Genomic DNA, 18270 nt, shown 5'->3' on the forward strand with positions numbered 1-18270 from the left:
TTTTTTTTTGACGTCAAATCACTTTATAAGGGGGCCCATGTCTAATGCGGGGGGTGGGGTGAAAATATCATCGCCCAAAATTAATCATCAACATTTGTGTTCCCCTATGGGTCATTCATGTGTAATCAAGACCGTTGATCTTGCATATGATCAAACGAACATCCCATCCATAGTGCATGACATGTAGACCCCGCTAAAAAACATCAATATTCAATACCTAACCCTCGCGATTCGAACCCAAGCCGAGCCTATTATCGAACCCTCTTCGTCGGTTCGTCCTCTCTTATCACTCCTCCCCGCGAGAGAAGAATAAAAAAAAAACTCCCCCCCCCCACCCCTTTCTAACCCTAATTCGCAGAGGAAAAAAAAAATCCCTCTTTTCTCCGCCATGGATTTCTCCTCCCTCACAGAAGCCCAACAACAACAAATCGTCGCCCAACACCAACAACAACAAGATCAATCTTCTCAAACCTACGCTACCTACGATCAAAATACCCAACCCTATTATCCCTACGCCCAATCTTACCAAAATTCAGCCCCTAACCCCCAACAACAACAACAAACCTACCCTTATTACCCTCCCGAATACGCCGCAGCCGCGGCTGCAGCCTCAGCCACAAACACCTACCAACAACCTTCTCAATCAGACTCAACCCTCCAACCTCCCGGAATCTCAATCCCGCCGGAAGCTTCTCAGATTCTCTCCGGAGCTCCGGCCAGTCAGCAAAACGTGTATTTGCCTCAAGATCAACAGAGTTCTTACCCGGTCCCACCTGGGCTTAATCCGGCTGCCGCCGCGGCTGTGGCTGCGTTATCGCAGCTCACCCAGTTCGCGGGGACCATGGACGCTGCGGAACGGGCCATGGTAGGGTTGCAGGAGAGGCAGTGGGCCCCTAAGAATGATGGTGGATATGGGCAGATGGGTGTGGGGCCTCACCACCACGCAGGTCCTGTCAATTTTCGTCCCCCGGTAAGGATCGATTTTGTGTTGGTTATTTTTTTTTTATAGGCAGAAAGTATGATTAATAGGAACTCTAACGTGTTTTGGTTGGTATTCTTGTTTGCATTCATGCTTCCATCAAATTAAATGACTGGATGCATGATTAGGAGGAATGCAATTTTTATTCTATTTTTACTCTTGTTATCATCATTTGCCTTCCTTGTGATTATTTTTGGATTTTTCTTTAGATAAAAGTTTTCATGCATGAAAGGTTATGATTATTTTATATTTTAAGGTCAATGATTTGGTCTTATTGTTTTGATTGCTTAGAATCTCCGTGATTCATCTATTTAATTCCATCCATGCATTCTTAGCTTCTTCTTTGAGGTTGATTTGTGCCTGTTGTGGTATTAATTTGGGTTTTTATTGTGCACGTCTTGTAGTGTATTGTTTTCTTTGAGCAAGATTACTACTGCATGCATCTGCTAGATGTTGTTTTGGTAGGTAATTTACAACCCACAATTACGGAAGTTTGTACATGTTCTACTGATCAAGATGTGTTGAACCCATGGATTTAAATTCGGTTTCGGCCTTGGCTGCAATCGAAATTTCAGCCAAAATCACAAAATTTCGGCTGAAATCTGGTACAAAAAAAGCAATATTTTATTATTTACCAAATTTTAGCCGAAATTTCAGAAAAATACTATTTAAAAAAAAAATTTTGAATTTCACTAAATTTCAGCCGAATTTGGGAAATCCGAAATTTCAGATTTCGTGAAATTTCGGTTGGATTTTCGACGAAATTTAAAACCATGGTTCAACCTGAGGCTTGGCCATGCCAAAGCTGTACCTACTAGTTGGGTCATTTTCTTAAATGAGGCGGTATGTGAGTTTTGATTTAATTTCTCTTTGTATCCCTCTTCCTTCCATTCTCAGATAACAAGCCAAGATCAGTTGGAATCCTTTGTCCTTCCAAGTATGGTAAGTTCGCTTCCTGTTTGTTGGCTAGCACGAGCGCCCTAAACGTAAGGCGCCTTACGTTTAGGGGGCTTCAAAGCCATAGCTTGCTGCTCCAGCATACTATGCTAATAAGGGTGTCATAGGGGCTTCAAAGCCATATGCTGCTTGCTGCCCTCTTCATTTATATGCAATATTTTTTTATGACTAACAGTCTAAGTCTAATGAAATGTATTTTTTTACTTCAAATACTATTTTGGTCTTCAAAATCTCAAGATGTTTGTTTCCTTTGGATGTACTATAAATGTTCAATGTAGGTCACATCACTTGTGATCATATGGAGAGAACTTGTGGCACTTGGATAGGATCATGTAGGAAGTGTAATTGGGGACATAAAGATGATTTTCGCTAATTTAGCTTATTATTGTCCAATTACTCTCCTCAGATCAAAATTTGGCATTGTAGCCTTGGTAACATGGACTCTATAAATAGATTGTTCAGGAGTATATGTATCCAACCATGGCTAGCTTCATGCAATCTTGCCTATAGGGTGATGTGCCAAATGGAGGTGCCATGACATTGATGCCTACTATCTGTGGAGCTTTCTATGTTGTGTATATTTCTTATGCGCACCTTTATGCCATGCATTTGGAAAGAGCTGAATGAAGTCAGATGATATCTTTATTTGTCTGGTTTAGTGGGTTAATATTCGTGTTAACTCACATTCTTGGGCTTGATTGTAGTCATTTGATTTAATTTGCGGCTCTATCCTATGTAGTTATTTGCAACCAAATTAATACTTGCTAGGGTCTTATATTGCTCCCTTGATGGATTTATTTGGTATGCCCATAGCAAAAGGTGTGCGCATCTGGATATGCACAATAGATCACACAAAATTTAATCTTTGTGCATCCCTCCATTCCGCTCGGATCTCTTTAGAGATATATTCTTTAGAATCTTTCTAAGGGTGTTTGTTTTGAGCAAGATGTTTATTCTCTCTTTGGGATTTAGGTTGGCTATTAAGGCTTTATACCTCATCAATTTGGAGACATCTCCCTCATCAACTCTAGAGTATGAGCCAATTACCCTTGCGACAATACAGGTATTGATCTATTTTATTTGATGCATTGTGATAATGTACTTGAATGACCGAATATCATCATGAAAGCCAAAAGTGATGCCAAATCAATGTTCAAAAACTCATCAGTTTGATTTGGAACTCGATTGAGTCAAATTGGTTTTGGCTGTAACCGAGGACAAGTCGTCTACAAGTACTCAATGAGTTCTTAAAATCTCTACTTCTCAATGGGAAACTCCTATATACTTGCTGTTTCTTCATTTCCCAATATCTACATGATTTTTCATTGACTTGTTCGACTCGGTTGAGTCAATGAAAAATTTGTCTTGGTCGACTAACTTAGGCTTATGGGGGAGTTGTGAGTTTTTGAACATTGTGCTAATCATTACTCTTTGGTTTTCCGTAATTCGTTCAGGTCATCTCAATTTTTACAAGAATTCGTCCGAGCCTTAACAACCCATGGAGTAATGTTGCGCAATACTGGGTTAGATGAGTTTTTGATTTGGATTGATCGTGAGCCGAGTTTGAAACTCTTCTCGAGTCAACATGATAAGTTTGCAAACCATGATTTTCGTTTGGAAACTTATGTCTTGTTAGATGAAATCAAGATTATTCATAATGATTGTTATTCATTTAACCATTTATGTATAAGTATAGCGTGTCAACATTAGGGTACAACGGTATGTGCATGACTTCGGGTATCACATTGCATGGAGTCAACGTCTAAACTATCGTGCGTGTGTTGCCTGAAGAGGAGTGCTATGTTGACATGAAGCCACAATGAATGCAAAATTTTGAAGGGATTTGTTAGTTGGTTGGCATCAAGAAATTGAACTTTTTGCTATAGTAGCTAACCGAGACATCCCTTGATACTCATAACTTAACGTATGCCTTTAGGGCATAAAATTGCTAAAATATGCCATTTTTTCCAATAGGAAAGTTGTCTCGGGAGATCCCTAGTTCCTTTTGCCATGATGAATTATCTCTCTTTCGCCAGATTCCTCTCCAAAATAGGTATGCAATCACTCTTTTTCTTTTTAATATTTTATTATGAGGCTTCCCTTGTTGATTGTGGCCAAGACCACCTTAGAAATCATTAGAGATCATTTTTCAATGGTTTCAGTGTGGTTACATATTGAGGGATCACCTTTGTTTATTCTTGGATACCCTTGTTTATTCTTCCGCCAATGGAAGAAAGGGTTGGTTTCCAATTTGTTTGGGGTCGAATACGCAAGGGCTATTGGGCACTTGCATGCCTAGTTATCAATTTCGTTTCTTTTCGGCACGAAAAACGGAACAGAAACATGTTCTGTTCCGTTTCGGCCAGAATTTCGTTCTGTTTCGATCATTTCGTTCGGTTTTGGTATTATTTTGGCCGAAACTGTAATTTTTTTAAAAAAAAATAATTACAGTTTCACCCCTTAACGACTATTTTTTCTCTTTTTTGGTTTTACCCTTGTTTTTCACCTTTTGACCGTTTTATATCTGTTTGAAGGGTATTTTACTCCCTTTTTCCTTCCCAAACAGGCAAACATGAAAAACCTATAAACCCACCTAAACCCTATATAGACTCATCTAAACCCTAATAATTATCTTTCTTTTATTTATCTATATATTCTTCTAGTAATTTTCCATTTTCTTAGATTTTTTTTTAAAATTTTTTTTAAAATTTCTCTGGTCGTAACGTCTTTTCTGAAACGAAATGCTAAAACAGCCGAAACACCTAAGTGTTTCGTTTAGGTGTTTCGTTCCATTGGCCAAAACGAAACATAATCGATAACTAAGCCTGCATGAGAAGCCTTCTATCTTACATTTTGGATGCGTGATGCGAGGGCTCTCTTTGTTGATTGATGTGCGGGTGGCTAGGATTTCCCAAGAAGTGATTGGAATGATAAAATTGACAAAATAACTTTTTCTTGTAGTGTCTAAAAAATTGTTGATTGACCTAGAAGTTGGCTAAATCACCGTGGTTAAAGCCAAACTTTGGCTTTGTAATAATTTACGTTGAATTTGTATAAGATTCAAGCTTTCATTGTCACAACCATGTGGAACTTAGAAATTTAAAAAGCTGATTTGAATATTTGGGCATTTTTTTGAATTGAAAATATAATAAACTACAAATGCATTATGGCTTCTGTTTATTTAATAACTATTTATTTAATAAAATTGTTACATTCTTCGATTCAAAAAAAAAAAAATTTGTTACATTCTTCAAAAAATAAAACTGCAAATGTATGGACCTTGTATTTTTCACCTCTAAGGGGCCGTTTGGCTCCTGGGAAAAAATTAATGGTTTTTTTCCATGGATACAACATCTTGCATGTAAAAAAGCATTCGAAGGTCTAGTGGGGTTGCAATTTTCCTAGAAAACAAAGAATATTTTTTTTGAATGGCAAACAAAGAATAGTTTTTATTTTGGAGAAAACAAAATCTCTATGTAAAATGAGTTCCCTGTGTTTGCTAATTCAATTTCCGTGGAAAAATTATCACATGATAAAATTTCCTTGCTGCACCCAAACAGTCCATAGTTTAAAAATTCCCCTCGTCATCATGGAATCTCCCGAGTCAACTCCCCTTTACCTTGGCCATGTTCCGCCTTTTGTCCCACAAAGGCAATAAAAACTTCTTTGACTCTCCCAAGTTGTTACTACGTCCAAGGTTTTAAATTTCGACCGAAATCCGAAATTTCGGATTTCGGTCCCACCCGAAATCGAAATGGCAATAACCCGAAACGGTAACTTATTTCTACGAAATTTTTCGAAATATCAGGAGATTTGTATTTCGTCTGAAATTTATGGCATCAAAATTGGTGGTTAAAATTTCGACTAAATTGTAACAAAATTTTCGAAATCTCAATCGAAATTTCGCCTAAAATTTCAGAAAGATCGCATACAGCACTCACATGCGATCAAAGTGGGAGAAATTTTCGGAAACATCAAATCTTTGCGTCAGATACTCACATGAGAACTGGGAAAAAGATAAGCACTTAAACTCATCTCAGATGATCCTAACCTTCTCATTTGCAGAGGTTTCTAATATTGTGCCATCTATCTATATACCAAAAGTTTACTATCATCCAATGGGCATGAATTTTGTGCCATGAACCATTTAAGTCGGGGCTCAACAAATGAACGGCTTGGATAATCTAATAATGTGAGCTCACCGCATTATTTATGTGCTTGCATGTACACGCGGACACTAAGTAAAACTACTTTTAAATAGTGTTATTTCTGTACCTTTGATAATTGTGCTCTCATTTTGTATTTTATTATTTAATAAGTCTTCAAAAGGTTATTCCAATTCCCAAGAATATAAGAATGCCTGAAATTTCGGTCGAAATTCTGATAATTTTGGCCGAAATATAATATTAAATTTTAATTTAATTAGACAATTTGTTTCCTGAATAAATTTCGAGAATTTTGACCGAAATAATATACGGCGTATAATATTACTATTTTATTTGAATACAGTATTTCGGTCGAAATTTTGGTTTCACTAGGGTCCGAAATGCGAAACGAAACCGAAATTTAAAACCTTGACTGAGTCAACCAAGTACTTGTCAACCGAGTACTCGACCACATGATGCCGAGTCGACTATGATTTTCTTTGGCCGCCGTTTGAGCCGCATCCTCATTTTGAAACACTGAAACAACCCCCTAAACATATGAACTTTGTATTGTTCATCTTGTTAAGAAACGAGTCATGCTAGCCAGACACTAATGTCTCCATTAACAATTACAGAGGTGGCCCTCCTATATGCGGAACAACTTTTGCATGGGATTGGGTCCTTTCTCTTTTTTTTTTCTTTTTTGAATAATTTGGGTCCTTTCTTCTACTAGTCCGCTATTAGATTGACATTGCTTTTGGAGCTACATTGATTGGATGGTCTTTTCGTACAGTAGTCCATCACCGTGTATTTTCCCCATGATTTTAAATGTGCCCTGCCATTGGTAGGAGCATTAGGATCATCCAATCAGTGTAATTCTTTGAACATAACCTGTCCATGTTAGGGCCAGCCTGGTAGGCTTATCTTCCAGATCACCATTTGTTTTTTCAGGATCATGAACAGTAAACCTAGACATGGGTGGATATGGGCAAGGTTTTAAATTTCGGTTTCGTTTCGCATTTCGGACCCTAGCGAAACCGAAATTTCGACCGAAATATCAAAATTTCGGTCGAAATACTGTATTCGAATAAAATAGTAATATTATACGCCGTATATTATTTCGGTCGAAATTTTGGGAAACAGATTGTCTAATTAAGTTAAAATTTAATATAATATTTCGGCCGAAATTACCGGAATTTCGACCGAAATTTCGGGCACTCTCGTATTCTTGGGAATTGGAATGACGGCTTATTAAATAATAAAATACAAAATGAGAGCACAATTATCAAAGATACAGAAATGACACTATTTAAAAGTAGTTTTACTTAGTTTCCGCGTGTATATGCAAGCACAACTCACATTATTAGATTATCCAAGCCGTTCATTTGTTGAGCCCCGACTTAAATGGTTCATGGCATAAAATTCATGCCCATTGGATGATAGTACCTTTTTGATATATAGATGGCACAATATTAGAAACCTCTGCAGATGGGAAGGTTAGGATCATCTAAGATGAGTTTAAGTGCTTATCTTTTTCCCAGTTCCCATGTGAGTATCTGGCGGAAAGATTCGATGTTTCCAGAAATTTCTCCGACTTCGATCGCATGTGAGTGCTGCATGCGATCTTTCCGAAATTTTGGGCGAAATTTTTGAAATTTCGTTACAATTTAGTCAATTTTCAACCACCTATTTTGATGCCCTAAATTTCGGACGAAATACAAATCTCCCAAAATTTCGGATTTCGGTCGAAATTCAAAACCTTGGATATGGGTGGTCCCTGCTGTATGATGTATTACATTTTTTTTTACCTTTGGAAACATTTCTGTTTTGTAGGAAAAGGCTCACAACATACCATCCATATAATAGGCATGTTTCATTTATGTTCTTATTTTATAGTCTATGTTTTTTTTTGAGAAATGTTACTTTGTCTATAGTCTATACACAGTAAAATTTATTTATTCTGATCACTGATCATAAGCATGTTTTATTTGCGTTACTGATCATAAACTTATGATCAACTCTATATATATATATATATATATATATATATATATATATATATATATATATATAGAGAGAGAGAGAGAGAGAGAGAGAGAGAGAGAGAGAGAGAAGGGTTTCTACACACAAGTGTAGATTAGTTATCTACACACTAGCTTAAAATACAGTGGAGGGCTTATTGTTTGGGTGATCCAAACCATTCATTTGATTGGCCCTCACATAGATTGGGTGTCCACAAAAAATCAGCTCCATAGGATCATCCCAACCCTACGATTTGTGGAGGTAAAATGGACGTGTATAAACCTTCACAAATCTGTCCATTTTTTGCCTCCACGGTTTGAAGGGTTATGATGATCCTATGGAGCTGATTTTTTGTGGACACCCTATCTATGTGAGGGCCAATCAAATGAATGGTTTGGATCACCCAATCAATGTGGGCCTCCACTGTATTTTAAGCTAGTGTGTAGAAACCGTTTTCTCATATATATATATATAGCAGAAGAGAAGGAGATACTTATTTGAATTTCTCCCAAAATTCTATGAGAATTACTCATCACTTTTTTTGACTTTTTTTAACAAAGGCACCCATTCAACCCGCATATTTTCAATTCTACCCCCTCCTTTATGCTTTTTAACAAAGGCATCCATTAAAGCCACATAATTTCAATCCTACCCCCCTCCTTTATGTTTTTTTAATTATGGAAACCTCTACAGATTGGAGGGCTAGGATCAGCCTATGGAAATGATTTTACGGGCACAACCTGTTTATGTTGTGTTCCATCACATGGACGGTTTGGATCAACCTATGTGGTCCGTACAGTTCTTTGTCGGCCCGTGCATCGCACGGGGTTTTTTACTAGTGTGTGTGTGTGTGTATATATATATATATATATATATATATATATATAGATAGAGAGAGAGAGAGAGAGAGAGAGAGAGAGAGAGAGGAAATGGTTTGTGAGCAGCTGCTCAAATAAGAGTGAGCAGCTGCTCAGATAAGCTTATCTGAGCAGAGCTCACAAACATGGGGGGCCACATTATTTGGATGATCCACATCATTAATTTGATAGGCCCTCATGTAGATAGGGTGTGCCCAAAAAATCAGCTCTATAGGATCATCCCAACCCTACGATTAAAAATGGACGTGTATAAACCTTCACAAATTTGTCCATATTTTGCCTTCACAGTTTGAAGGGTTAGGATGATCCCATGGAGGGACCTATCAAATGAATGTTGTGGATCATCCAAACAATGCCCCCCCCCCCCCCCCTCTATCTGAGCAGCTGCTCACAAACCATTTCCTCACACACACACACACATATTTATATTATGATGTCTTTTTAAATGGGACTTTGTGTTCCTAAGCAAGACAACGGTGGAAAGTGACAGAATATGCCATTCAAAAAATAGTGACAGAAATAACCCTATCACAATGGTTAATTTTCAAAGCAATACAACAAAGTTTGCAGCCATCTCCAATGGATGGACAACACCAACGTCGACTGGGGTCTCATCCCAGGTTAGTATGACGAGTAGAAGAGTTTGGCTAGGCTGTCAGAAAATCAATGCAAAATCTATTAACTATCATGTTAGACCTACTCAGGTACATGGTCGCTCCTTTCTCTCTTTATGTTTCCCTCGTAGGAATCCCTTCGATCCCATTACTCCTCTATGCTGCCATTATCACATCCTTAATCAGTAAGTTTAATGAATATTCTATCTCTAACATTGACTTACTAACTAATAGGGGCCCCTATTAGTAAACGGATACAGGAAGTGATGGTGTTTGGGGGGCTCTAGAGAACAGGTGGAGAGACCAATGTCAGAGTCTTCTTTGAGGATAAGAAGCGTATCTATCCATTCAGAGTATCCATCTTAGATTTTGATTGATTTCGGATGCCCAACATGCATCCTTTTTCAATTTTAGATTGATTTTCGGATGGCCAGCATACCTCCTTTTGTCGGTAAGTCTCTCTTCATGCGTTGTATAACAGTGTTGCAAGACTCATGGTCTGTGTTGGTGTTTTTTCCCTGCCTTGAATGACTTTTCTCTTGAAAATTAATTCGTGAAGGAAGGATATTCTCATATCATTAAAATGGTTTTTGATCTTGTGGCTTGAGTGCTTTTTTGCCCCTCTTCTCTCTCTCTCTCTCTCTCTCTCATATATATACTGTATTTTAAGTTAGAGTGTAGATAACTTATCTACACTAGTGTGTAGAAACTCCTCTCTCTCTCTCTCTCTCTCTCTCTCTCTATATATATATATATATATATATATATATATATATATATAGAGAGAGAGAGAGAGAGAGAGAGAGAGAGGAAATGGTTTGTGAGCAGCTGCTCAGATAGCTACCTGAGCATGGATTTTTACAACAAGGGTGGGCCCACATTTTGGGGGTGAGGGGGTGATCCTATTTGTGGAGGGAAAAATGGACAGATATTTTGTCCACAAATCTGCCCATTTTTTCCCTCCACAAATGGAAGGGCTAGGATGATCCAATGGAGCTGATTTTTGGTACACACCCCATCCATGATGGGGCCTTTCAAATGACTGCTTAGGATCACCCCCAAAATGTGGGCCCACCCTTGGTGTAAAAATCCATGCTCAAATAAGCTATCTGAGCAACTACTCACAAACCATTTCCTCATATATATAGCAGAAGAGAAAAAAAGAGAATTTTTTGAAAATTCTATGAGAATTACACATCACGTTTTTTGAGTTTTTTTAACAAATGCACCCATTTAACCCACATATTTTCAATCCTACCCCCTTCTTTATGCTTTTTAACAAAAGCACCCATTAAAGCCACATAATTTCAATCTTACCCCCCTCCTTTATGGTTTTTTAATAAAAAATCTATAGGGTGATCTTAACCATCCGATTTAAGAGGAATTATGGAAACCTCTATAGATTGGAGGGCTAGGATCAGCCTATGGAAATGATTTTTGGGGCACAACCTATTTATTGTTGTGTTCCATCACATAGACGGTTTGGATCAACCTATGACGTGGTCCGTACAGTTCTTTGTCGGCCCGTGCATCGCATGGGTTTTTTTACTAGTGTGTGTGTGTGTGTGTCTCTCTCTCTCTCTCTCTCTCTATATATATATATATATATATATATATATATAGAGAGAGAGAGAGAGAGAGAGAGAGAGAGAGAGAGAGAGAGAGAGGTTACTGTTCCTGCGCTCGAGTGCAGAAACAAGGTGGGCCCACATTTTTGGGGGGATCCAAAGCATTCATTTGATGGGCCCTATCATAGATAGGGTGTCGAGTTGGGACCTACTCTAGATGCGATTGGCACCGCTCGTGGGATTCTTTTTACTTGGGATAGTGCGGATTTTGAGCTAATTGAGGAATTCATTATGAGATTTTTAGTGTCAATAGTGATCAAGAAGGTAGCTGAAATTTGATATGGACTTTCAAGGGTTTCTATGAGCCATCTTTGATAATGGGACGGAGGTAGCTATGAGAGGTGGTGGATGATGTCAGGAGAAGATGGTTGAATCCAAGGGGCATTGGGAAGACTTTAATGGAACCAGATTAGTTGATGAGAGGGTGGAGTGCAGAAGAACTTGTCAGGATGCTGGCTTTTTCGGATTTTGTAATTAGGAACCTATGACTTGTGGACAAGGACACAAGTGTCGTGTGTCGACACAAGGCAAACCCCAAAAATTTAGAAACGGGGACATGGCTAAAATAGAAAGTAAATATGATATAACATCAAATATTAGTTATAGAAGAGCTAAAAAAGAGTTTATAATAAAAGAAGAGTTGATAATAAAAGAGGTAAATACAATCTGCAACAATAAACAGAATGTCATACCTGACACATCAAAAAAACGTGTTCACACACCCACATTAAGTCTAACACTCATAGCAATACATTTAAAAGTGTCCAAAGGAGTGTTGACACGGGTGTCGTGTAGGACACGGCAGGACACATGTGTCAGCAATAAATTCAAAGTGTTAGCTAAATCATAGTCATGAACGAGCTTGTCGACTTGCCCCTGAGTGGGACCTAATACATGTGGTCGAGGAACACCAACGGAAGTAGGATAACTGTCTGTTATAACAGATTGTAGCTATGAGTCCTGATGTCAGTGTGGCAAGCATTTCTTCTACAGTTTACTATTCATTCGAATCACTTTTTCCCTCAATATGGGTATTTGATTATAGCTAACTATCCTGGCTATTGGAAAATCACCCTGTCCTAGTACTTTGTCCAGTGTTCTCACATTAAAAGTTTCAGTGTAGCTGCTGAAAGGTAATGATGGAAGTGATTGTGAAGTGTAAAAGACATTTGTTTTTTTCGGAGTTGGGCGGCGGCTCTTATATTGAAGGAAGAAAATATGGGGTTTATTTTACCACCAAAGAAAAGAACCAAGGACAAGTATCTCACTAAAATGGATGTCCAAGACAGGGACTCATGATACCTCGCCCCTTCGTCCCCAATTTGCAGGAAGTGCCCCTTGGAGGTGCTAGAAACTGAGGAGGTTTTATCAACTGTAAAAGCTATGGTCTACAGTGAAAAGTTGGTGTCTGTGTCCCTACCAACCCCAAGAGAAAAAACGAATATATAAAAGACAATGGAAATATTTTAAAGAGGTAGCAAATAGGAGGCCGGCTACTTTCTTCGAAATTTCAGGTACGCGTAATGCGAAGGAATCCCACTCGTCATTACATAAACACCCCCTATTCACAAAGCTTCTGGGAGTTGATAGGAAAGAACGGTCACTTCATTGGGATGAAAAGAGGGTGGCAGGGATTAACAAATTAGAGGCTTTGATTAGCCGGAAACGGGTTGCCAGCGTTGAGGATCGAAAGGAGGATGATTCCGCGGACTCCTTGGTTGAGGAGCAACTTGAAAATGAAATTGAATGTCTTCTTTTGGATCTTAGGAAGCGTGCTGATTATAAGGGATGATTTATTTTTTGGCCTTGAACAGTTGCAAGGATTATTGGAGAAGGAGATTTTTGGGGTTTACGTTTGATTGCATTATCTTTGTGGGGGATGCTATATATTTGGGTTACTAGCTGGAGGAGGATTTGTGTTTAGGTTGGCCATAGGAATCGTTGGGACTGTATAGGGTAGATAGGTAATGGTATGGTGGAATATAATCTCTCCTTGGTCTTGAATGGGTGCCTAGTCCAATTTACTGGTATTTTGTAATGCAGGACGGGACCCCTGGTCCCTAATGCCTTTCTAATATCAATGAAAATTGTCATCTTTCAAAAAAAAAAAAAGTTCCAGTATCACGTCTTTCTAGTAAATTGGTAGGTTTCTTGTTTTTTTTTTTTTTTTTTTGAAAGATAACGATAATTTTTAGGGCAATGATAAATTCGCATCCCCTGTAAGATAATTCGCACCCCCTTAACGTGAATTGAAGTTTTCCTCATATCCTTCTCTTAAAGAGGTGCGAACTATCCTACATGGGGTGCGAATTTATCATTGCTTTTTTTAATACAAACAGCAGCCATAATACATACAGTGGGGACGAGACATCCCACAGAGTGTATACAACACCTAATCCCAAAAAAAACCCTTCTTGCCTAGACCACTACCATCCCAACCTTACTACTTCCTTCTGCCGGAGAAGGGCTTGTAATCGCCGTATCTTCCTTCTCCGCTTCGTCGTTTGCTGACCTCTTCATATGAATAAACTCCTGGCGTGCAATCAAGCTAAGATCTCCAATTTCAGATATAATGTCTGCGAAAGGTATAGGTCACATTCTTGTAAAGCGGATGTCAGCTCTATCCTTCATTATCAATCCGTGAGAAAAAAGGAGCAAACAGAAAAGGAACCTTTAGTATCATGGGTCTACATAGTCAAGGCTGGAGTGAGGGCAATAATGGGAACTAAGGTGACCAATAAGCTAGCAAAGACCATCCCACTGTCTCTACGCTCTCTATCAAGTCGCTAAAAGGTATAGGTCAAAGAATGCATCGCACAATAAGGACTCGTCAAACCAAAGATCTACCTAAAATCTTGTACCCACTCCCCTTGCCAGTCTAAATCTAACGAAGGGCTCGTACAAGGGTCTAGACGCACAAATAGACTTCCATGCACCCCGAACCTTTTCCTAACACGGGTTCCTGCTCTCCCAATCCCCATGCCCCCATCCTCGCTTATACCTTATACTCATCTCTAATAATTTTCTGCCATGATGCATCATCTCCTCCTCGTATCTCTAAAGCCATTTTCCCAAAAAAGCTTTGTTCCACAATCTTATTCTACCGATCTTAATACCTCCATGTTTCTTCAATATGCACACCTCCCAGCTAATGAGATGTTTCAACTTCCGGTTAGCCTCCCTCCTTCTCATTGGAAATCCCTTAGTAGGTTTTCTGTTCTCTTTGCTGCCTTTGCCGGTATTTTGTATAAAGACATGTATATAACCATTTTCACAAATCTCTATTTGAAGTTGTGAAACGGCCAATTTACTCCAAAAGCTTAAGCCGTTGGAGTTGGTGTTATTTAATCTTTTATACTTTGACACTCCCCCTGACGTGTGGCCCCTCTTTTTTATGGTTCGCCTACACGTGGCACATGTGGCCTCTTTTGGGTTCACCATTACATGTGGATTTTTAATATCAAGGAGTTTTAGACCTAAGACCTTTGCTCTGATACCATGTTAAACGGCCAATTACTCCAAAAGCTTAAGCCGTTGGAGATGGCATTATTTAATGTTAATCTTTTATACTTTAACAGAAGGAAATTATTAGGTTTCTATTTTTTGAATTGGCCGTTAAGTTTCAGTGGCACCACTATCGGTTTTCATTTTAATGTTTTCTGGTATTTCATTTTACTTTTTCAACGCAATATTCAGTAGCTTGTCATTTTAAGATTGCCTCGTCTACGAGTGCATGAGACATTGCTAAAGCCCTGCTCATTATAACCCAATGGTTGCCCATTTTGGTGAGTTCCTTTTTAGAGGATACTGCTTTTTTTTTTCCTTCAGGGGTAACAACACTAGTTCTTTTTTTCCTTTCTTTCTTTCCCTTTTTTTTTGAGTATTTAAGCATTTAGCAAACATGCAACTGTCTGTTTATCCTTAAATTCTTGAAGACCTTTTTGACCTTTTCTGCAGGTTGGAAGGTCTCCGTATCGGGGTGGTGGTAGAAGGGGTGGTGGGACATTCAGGGGTGGTAGAAGTAATTTTGGACCCCACTACCCCAGACCAGATAGAGATAGCGGATCACCCTCTGGTCGAGGAAGAGGACGCACGAATAGAGGTGGTGGTAGGCGATTCTCGCAACCTTCTTTCGCAGCACCATCACTCCATCCAGCACATTCATCTGAACCACCGGCCCCACCAGCAGCCGAACCAGCTGTGGAACAAACACCAACAAATACAAAGACCTCAATACAGGCACCCGCTCCTCCGCCCGCACCATCACGGCGACCTCCCCAGGTTGCCTGGTGCGAGCTCTGTATGGTTGACTGCAACAGCTTGGAGATCCTTGAACAACACATGAATGGAAGGCGCCATAAAAAAGCCTTGCAGAGATATGAAGAGCTACAAAATCACAAAAAGCTTATGGCTGAATCCCAAGCGAAAGTCCCAGAGCCGCCCGGGAATGTCCAGGTGGGTGAAGAGAACAAAGCCTCCACCAAAGAAAACTTGTCTGTTGCAGCCTCTACCGATGATAACGGAACGGAAACGGCACAGCAAAACCAAACTGTAGAACAATCCGAGGTTGAGAAGGTGGAACTGAGTGGAGAACCCGAAAGGAGGCCAAGGGCGGATAGCTTTGATAGGAGGCGCGCTCCCAAGCGGAACATGAAATTCGGTCGCGGTGGGAAGCGTATGAGAATGTCGGACATGAGAAACAACCCAGAACAGCCCAAGGAATTACCTATGTACTGTGAATTGTGCCATGTTACGTGTGACACACAGGCTGTGTTTGAAGTTCATCTGGCAGGTAAAAAGCACACTTCTCGGGTTAAACGATCACAATTCCATCCAGGTTATCATAGGCCCTTGGGCCTTCATTCTTTATACATGCCTCACGCCGAACCAGTCCTTATCCCTCAAGTCCATATTCCATTAGTGATGTATGGTTCTCAAGGCCACGATCCTCTTGTCCAACAGACAGCTTATGAGCATCAGGGCCCACCACCAGCAAGCTATCAGTTCAATCAAGCTCAACCAAATGAAGAGCCTAAAGAAGTTATTCCTGAACCTGAAAATCAACCATCGGTTTCTGTTGAGCATGAAGGCCAAAATAATGTTATGAAGAATTTTGAAGGCCAAAACACTGTTAATCTTGAAGGTCAAGATGCCGTTACAATGAAGGCTGGAGACCAAAATGCCATCTCAGAGTCTGAAGCAATGGAGTTCACGTCAGCTCCTGATAACCCGATCCCCGAATCAAAGGATACTAAGATGGGAGCTGAGCATGCCTTCCCGACTACGGAGTATGGAGTTTCCTCTGCCGAGGTCGTTGTCGAGCCTAAAGTAGAAGAGCCTGATCATGCCTTCCCAATTATGGAGTATGGAGTTTCCTCTACCGAGCTGGTTGCTGTGCCTAAAGTAGAAGAGCCTGACCACGCCGTCCCAATTATGGAGTATGGAGTTTCCTCTGCCGAGATGGTTGTCGTGACTAAAGTAGAAGAGCCTGGTTCAAACATGTAGGAACCAACCAATCAGGACTTAGATTTGCAGTAGAGGTGGTAAGGACTCTTATTGATCATTAAGTTTTCTTTGGCAGACACTGCAAGTTCTCTTTTTTGTTTTCGAAGACAATATTAGGGTACAAATTTTAGCATGCAGACTCCAGTTATTGTCTTTGTTTTGGTCAAGGAACATTCATTCATGTTATAAGCAACTGTGACAGTTATGTCCATTCTCAAGTAACCTTACTCTTTGTTTTAGTGCTGTATGGGTTAATGCTAATGATTGGAAGTACTAGTTTATGAAAAAAGGTCTGTCCCTTTCCCATTATTGGTGGGGGAGATGGATTGGACATGACATGAAATGGGACTCCAGTTATACATGGCTGAGCTCAAATTCCGTCCCTGTTTAGGGATGAGGCAATGCTGTTCTTATAATGTTGGCTTGGTTTAAAGTTCAAACATCTTTTAGCATTTGGTTTATCTCTCTGTTTTATTTTCCCTCCTTTTTTCAGTGCAGGTTCAAAGAAACGGTTGAAGAAGTGATGGATTTAGAATGCACAACTCTTACCAGTTTCTTTCATTTCTGAAAGCTTCAATTGTGGTGGGTTGAGATACTTGAGTGAGAACTTTGATCTTTCTGTCCTAAAGATTTGTGGGTTGTAGATGGAAGCTTATGTTTCATGGAAAGAGGTTGTGTGGGAGGTTCTGGATTTACAAGCCTTGGTGGTGTTGTTGTTGTTGTAACTTGTAACTTGTAATTGCCTCTACTGGATTTCTTGAATGGAGATTTCATTTACTTGTCGACAAGACTGTTGGACAGAGAAAAACAGACTAGTTAATAGGCATCCCTCTTTTGATCAAGGCTTAGAATGAGGGGAATGTGTATGTGGGTCTGTGTTAAAACTATCCAATCTAATTAGATAGTTAGGATCGTCACTGTTAAGATTGAATCCTAACTATCGATCAGGGTCCTACATGGGACATATGGATAAATCTCAACTGTTGATCTAGAGGACCATCATTGGGTGACCAACATCACATCCATAAAACTGGGGCCCAGAAAAATCAACTCTTTGTTTCCTCTTGCCCAAACCCCATATAACTGGGCAAAAGTCCAAGTGAGTCCACTAGTACAATGGTCCAAATCGTTCATACATTAGGCCTTGTTACAATCTATCCTCGACTGATGGTTCCATGACTTGAGACCCATCCGATGGTTCTACGACAAAAGTCAGCACCCATCAGATGGTTCTAAGCCTCCAATTTGAAATTGGAAGACAAGTTTTCGTGCAGCCATGTAGGGGGGTTTAGTAGTTTTCCCTTGTTTTTTTAAAAATTTTAGCCATCTATTTAACGGCTACAAATTGGACGTTTAGGCCAAAAATCGTGCCTTTGCTGATTTTTTTGAACAATGAAAAAGTGATCCCTAATTAGAGGGTAATTGATATCTGCACTGCTGGGATTTTTTAACAGCGTCTAACAAGTAATTAACAACTAATTCGGGGGAATTTAATATCTGCACTCCCTTGTTTCAATAATGGCACTCCATTTCTTGTACTTC

The 18270-nt window shown here is 39.5% G+C and overlaps 1 protein-coding gene across 3 annotated transcripts; it reads left to right on the plus strand.

Moving 5' to 3' along the window:
* Nucleotides 1-283: 283 nt before the first annotated feature.
* On the plus strand, nt 284-17516 carry LOC143885008 (uncharacterized). Of its 3 annotated transcripts, XM_077388947.1 has the most exons (4): nt 768-970; nt 2909-2999; nt 15181-16766; nt 17222-17516. In XM_077388947.1, the coding sequence occupies exons 1-3, from the start codon at nt 900-902 to the stop codon at nt 16726-16728; spliced, it is 1710 nt and encodes a 569-aa protein (XP_077245062.1). In that variant the 5' UTR covers nt 768-899; the 3' UTR covers nt 16729-16766; nt 17222-17516. The 3 variants fall into 3 exon arrangements, with proteins under 3 accessions (XP_077245061.1, XP_077245060.1, XP_077245062.1); XM_077388946.1 differs by lacking the exon at nt 2909-2999 and having other exon boundaries at nt 284-970; nt 17227-17516; XM_077388945.1 differs by lacking the exon at nt 2909-2999 and having other exon boundaries at nt 285-970.
* The last annotated feature ends 754 nt before the right edge of the window (nt 17517-18270 follow it).

This window comes from Tasmannia lanceolata, unplaced genomic scaffold, assembly GCF_043159265.1.
Source record: "Tasmannia lanceolata isolate RefF3 unplaced genomic scaffold, GAP_Taslan_0.1 ptg000008l, whole genome shotgun sequence".
Classification (NCBI taxonomy): Eukaryota; Viridiplantae; Streptophyta; class Magnoliopsida; order Canellales; family Winteraceae; genus Tasmannia; species Tasmannia lanceolata.